Here is a 4508-nt window from a genome sequence, read left to right on the forward strand (position 1 = left end):
CAGGGCTACACAGAGAAACCCTGTCTCGAAAAACAAAAAACAAACAAAAACAAAACAAAACAAAATTCAAAAATTTATAATTATATATTAAAAAGAAAGTTATGCTGGGCATAGTGGCATGGGCCTTTAATCCCAGCACTTAGGAGGCAGAGGCAGGCACTTCTCTGTGAGTTCGAGGCCAGCCTGGTCTACATAGGACAACTAGAGACACATAGAAAAATCATGCCTCGAAAAAAAAGTTATAAAAAGAATCCAACACCCAACTCAGATTGTCTGGAAGAGCAATGATTGCTTTCTTCTAATCACTGAAATACACACATTAAAAAACAAAACAAAACAAAAGGCATGGAGTTAGAGAGGTGACACAGTGGTTAAGAGCACTAGCTGCCCTTCCAGAGGACCCAGGTTCAATTCTCAGCTCACAACTGTCTATAACTCCACTTCCTGGGGACCCAACACCCACACACAGACAGACATGCAGGCCAAACACCAATACATATACAAGATAGATGGATAGATAGATAGATAGATAGATAGATAGATAGATAGATAGATAGACAGATTAAAAATAAAAAAGGCAGTTGGAGAGATGGTTTAGAGAGATGGCTCAGTAGCTGAGAGCACCGGCTGCTGTTGCAGAGGACTTGGGATTGATTCCCGGAACCCACATAGCAACCCACAAGTGCAGTTCTAGGGAATGGACACCCTCTCCTATCCTCTGAGGGCTCCTGAGACAAACGTGGTGGACATATATACAGTGAGGCACAAAACACTCCATACCCCACACACAAAAACAAACAAACAAAAACAGATGTAGCAGAGGGGGAAATGTAATCAAAGCTACTGAGACTCACATCCAGAGTTCAAGGCTTGGCTGGGGAAAGAACTCCAGAGTAGAGAGAGCTTGCTATGCAAACAGGAAGCCGTGAGTTTGGATGGCCCACACACACCCACAATCCACCTGGACAGAGCGGCACACGCCTGTGACTCCGCGCTGGGGAAGATGGAGCAGTAGAGGCACAGAGGCCAGCTGCCTGAGCTCCAGGCTCAGTGGAAGGCGCCTCTCTCTCTCTCTCTCTCTCTCTCTCTCTCTCTCTCTCTCTCTCTCTCTGAAGACATTCTACCTTGACTTCTTGCTCCCCGAGAATTCACATGCACCTGCACGCTCACTCACTGAAAATAAGAACTCAAGGCTAAGTGGGCGTGGTGCCCACACCTACAACCGAAACACTTGACTCTTGAGAGGTTGAGGTAAGAGGCTGCTTTGAGTTTGAGGTGAGCCTCAGCTACGTAACGTGTTTCCGGCCAGCATGGGTGTTAGAGTAAGACTCTGTCTCAAAAAAACAACAACAACAAAAAAAAAACAAAAAAAAACAAAACCAAAAAAACCAAAAACATAAACAAAAACAAAACAAAACAAAAAAGAGGTGAAGTGGTGGCACAAGATTGTAGCCCCAATTGCTACTGGAGAACAAGGGGTATTGAGCCCAGAACATCAAAGGTTTGAGGCTAAGTCAGATATGGTGACATACATAATCCCAGCACTTGGGAGGTAGAGGCAGGAAAATCAGTAGTTCTAGGTCATCCTTGGCTACACAGCAAATTTGAGCCTAGCCTGGGCTACATATCCAGGAAAAGCTTCCACTCCCTGAAGACCCTATCAGAAATAAAGGAGAAAAAAGAATAAGGGACCTGCTGTTACTGTTAATTACAGGGATTTGTTAACAGGACCTAATGAGGAAACGTTAAAACACAACTGTCCCTTTGAGGACACCATTACGAGCCACAAAACAACTATAGGAAGCAAGTGTAGGGCTTTTTCAGCATGTCCTGAGGTACTGGATTTAATGCCCAGAATCAAAGGAGGACGGAGGGAGGAAAAGCTGCCAGAGGCAGAGCACAAGGCTTCCACTACCAAAGACAGCTATAGGAACCGGTCGGGGTCTCAGGCTCCCTCGGGGTCTGGGATGCCCCAGCGGTTAGACAGACAGCTAAGAGTGAAAACTAAAGCAGCTAACTGGAGCGTACTTTAAAGCAGGGCAGGAGAGGACTTTTAAGCCGGGGGTCTGTACGACACAAACTGGAACAGGAAACTTAAGTAGTCCGGAGCGGCGTCCAGTCACAGGACAGCGGGGCGAGGCGGGACCGGGGGGTGGGGAAATGGTCTTAATCAGCAAGCTGATTGGCTGGAGGAAGGCCCGGAGGGGGATCAGAATTTAAGGCCTTTTCTGGCCAAAGAGACCACCAGGCCGGCTAATCCTCTCGGCTGAGACCTGTTGGTGCCAGAATCTTGTCTGGAAGCTTCTAGCATTTCTTCTGCCCCTCGCTCCCAGCCCTTTGAGACCCGAGCTGTAGACCCGGCCCTCTCCGCGGTTCTGCAAACGTGGGACTTGTTTGTGATCTTTGATTTTTGACAGTGAGGCTCCGGATGGCTTCCACGCGAATCCGAGAGGCCAGGGAGAGCGATTGTGGAGACATTATGAGGATGATTCGGGTAAAGACTGCGGTTTGGAAAAACAGTGCCAGGGGGGCCTGGGAGCAGTTTGGCTGGAGTGGGGGAGTCAGAAATGAGGGTGTACTTTTGGACCCTGTTCTCAGAGATCAGGACCTTCCTGCCTTAATGATGTTTTGGTACCCCTGTTATAGGAACTGGCAGAGTTCGAGAAACTGTCCCATCAGGTGAAGATCAGTGAAGAAGGTGGGTGAGGCTGTGCACCTGGGTCCTGACTGAGATGGGGGCGGTTGAGGGGGTGGAAGGATGGAGTCCTAGGATAGTAACTCCTGGACTGGGCTTTACTCCAGTTCCCGTCCCTCCCCGCCCCTCTCTGCCTTTTTTTGTCATACCTCCGATCTCTATAGCTCTGCGAGCAGATGGCTTTGGAGAGAACCCTTTCTTCCACTGTTTGGTGGCAGAGATTATCCCAGCCCCTGGGGAGTCACAAGGTAAGAGAACGTCCAGGTATCCTCGGTGTTTTTCCTCCCAGAAGCCTCACCCTTCTCTCTCATTTTCAGGGTCCCTTGTGGTGGGCTATGGGCTGTACTACTTTATCTATAGCACATGGACGGGACGCAACGTTTATCTGGAAGACATCTATGTGACGCCGCAATATCGGGGTACTGGCTGGGGCTAAGGGTGGACAGAATGCCCACAGACCCAATGAACAGTCCTCAGACCTACTCCCTCCCGCCAATCTCAGCTTATGGTTTCCTTTGATACCCTTTCAACTCAAATAATAGTCCTTCCTGTCCCTTTCTCCACTATAGGTCAAGGGATTGGTACCAAAATAATCAAAAAGGTGGCTGAGGTGAGCAAAAAGGTGGGGCTTACAAACTAGTTACCGCCCCCAAACAAAAGCCAGCCAATCAGTCAATCAATCAATTACGTAAGTGGGCGTGTCGAGGTTGAATAAGGGGTTGAGAAAGATTCTTCTTTTTGTTGTTTGTTGTTCAAGACAGAGTTTCTCTGTGTAGCCCTGACTGTCCTGGAACTTGCTCTGTAGACCAGGCTGGCCTTGAACTCAGAAAACCGCCTGCCTCTGCCTCCCGAGTGCTGGGATTAAAGGTGTGTGCCAGCCATTATTTTTTGAGTCCTGTACAGTAAGTGTATGTCTTCTACAGGTTGCCCTGAATAAGGGTTGCTCCCAGTTCCGCCTGGCAGTTCTGGATTGGAACAAGAAGGCCGTGAACTTGTACAAGTTTCTAGGGGCTCAAGATCTGACTGAATCGGAAGGCTGGCTCTCCTTTCGATTTGAAGGAGAGGCAATGAGGGAGTTGGCAGGACGCTGACTTATGCCCTCTCTCTCCTGCCTCTTCTTTGAGATCACCTTACCGTTTTCCTAAGACCATATCCACAGGCACTGACCCAGACAGATGCTCATCCAGAGGCCTCCCAGGGTGCGGACTCCTGAACTATAGAAAGAGTAGACGGAAGAGGGAGGGAGAAGCCTTGTTAGGAACCACAAATAAAATACTTGCTTTGCCCTCATGGGTAGAGGATATGATGCTGCAGCCATTTTGAAATCCTTCTGTTTGAACATTGAACATTGCTCTGATGAGGGCTGGGACAGCCAAAGAGGCAGGGGCACAGGAGGGCCCCAAGGACTCTGGGCACCCTAGTTCTTTTTTTTTTTTTTTTTTTTTTTTTTTTTTTTTTTTTTTTCGAGACAGGGTTTCTCTGTGTATCCCTGGCTGTCCTGGGACTCACTTTGTAGACCAGGCTGGCCTCGAACTCAGAAATCCACCTGCCTCTGCCTCCGAAGTGCTGGGATTAAAGGCGTGCGCCACCACTGCCTGGTGGGCACCCTAGTCTTGCCTCTAGCCTGTTAGATAGAAACAAAAAACAAAAAACAAAAAAACAAGAGGGTATAGGCAATGAAATATCAAGCTTGTCAGTCATCTTTGGAACTCAAAGATATTTTAGAACTAACGCAATGAAGGCCACAGACCTTGCACTGCTGTCAGCATTTTAAGGGACACTGGGAAGGAGTAATTACCTCCCCTTAACTAAT

The 4508-nt window shown here is 48.1% G+C and overlaps 1 protein-coding gene across 2 annotated transcripts; it reads left to right on the forward strand.

The window, feature by feature from the left end:
• The first annotated feature begins 2215 nt into the window (after positions 1-2215).
• On the forward strand, positions 2216-4078 carry Sat2 (spermidine/spermine N1-acetyltransferase family member 2). 2 transcript variants are annotated; one of them, XM_021213618.2, is made up of 6 exons: positions 2216-2494; positions 2647-2698; positions 2860-2943; positions 3013-3114; positions 3265-3305; positions 3619-3997. In XM_021213618.2, the coding sequence occupies exons 1-6, from the start codon at positions 2429-2431 to the stop codon at positions 3784-3786; spliced, it is 513 nt and encodes a 170-aa protein (XP_021069277.1). In that variant the 5' UTR covers positions 2216-2428; the 3' UTR covers positions 3787-3997. The 2 variants fall into 2 exon arrangements, with proteins under 2 accessions (XP_021069277.1, XP_029402229.1); XM_029546369.1 differs by lacking the exon at positions 2860-2943 and having other exon boundaries at positions 3619-4078.
• The last annotated feature ends 430 nt before the right edge of the window (positions 4079-4508 follow it).

This window comes from Mus pahari, chromosome 14 (genome assembly GCF_900095145.1).
Source record: "Mus pahari chromosome 14, PAHARI_EIJ_v1.1, whole genome shotgun sequence".
Taxonomy (NCBI): domain Eukaryota; kingdom Metazoa; phylum Chordata; class Mammalia; order Rodentia; family Muridae; genus Mus; species Mus pahari.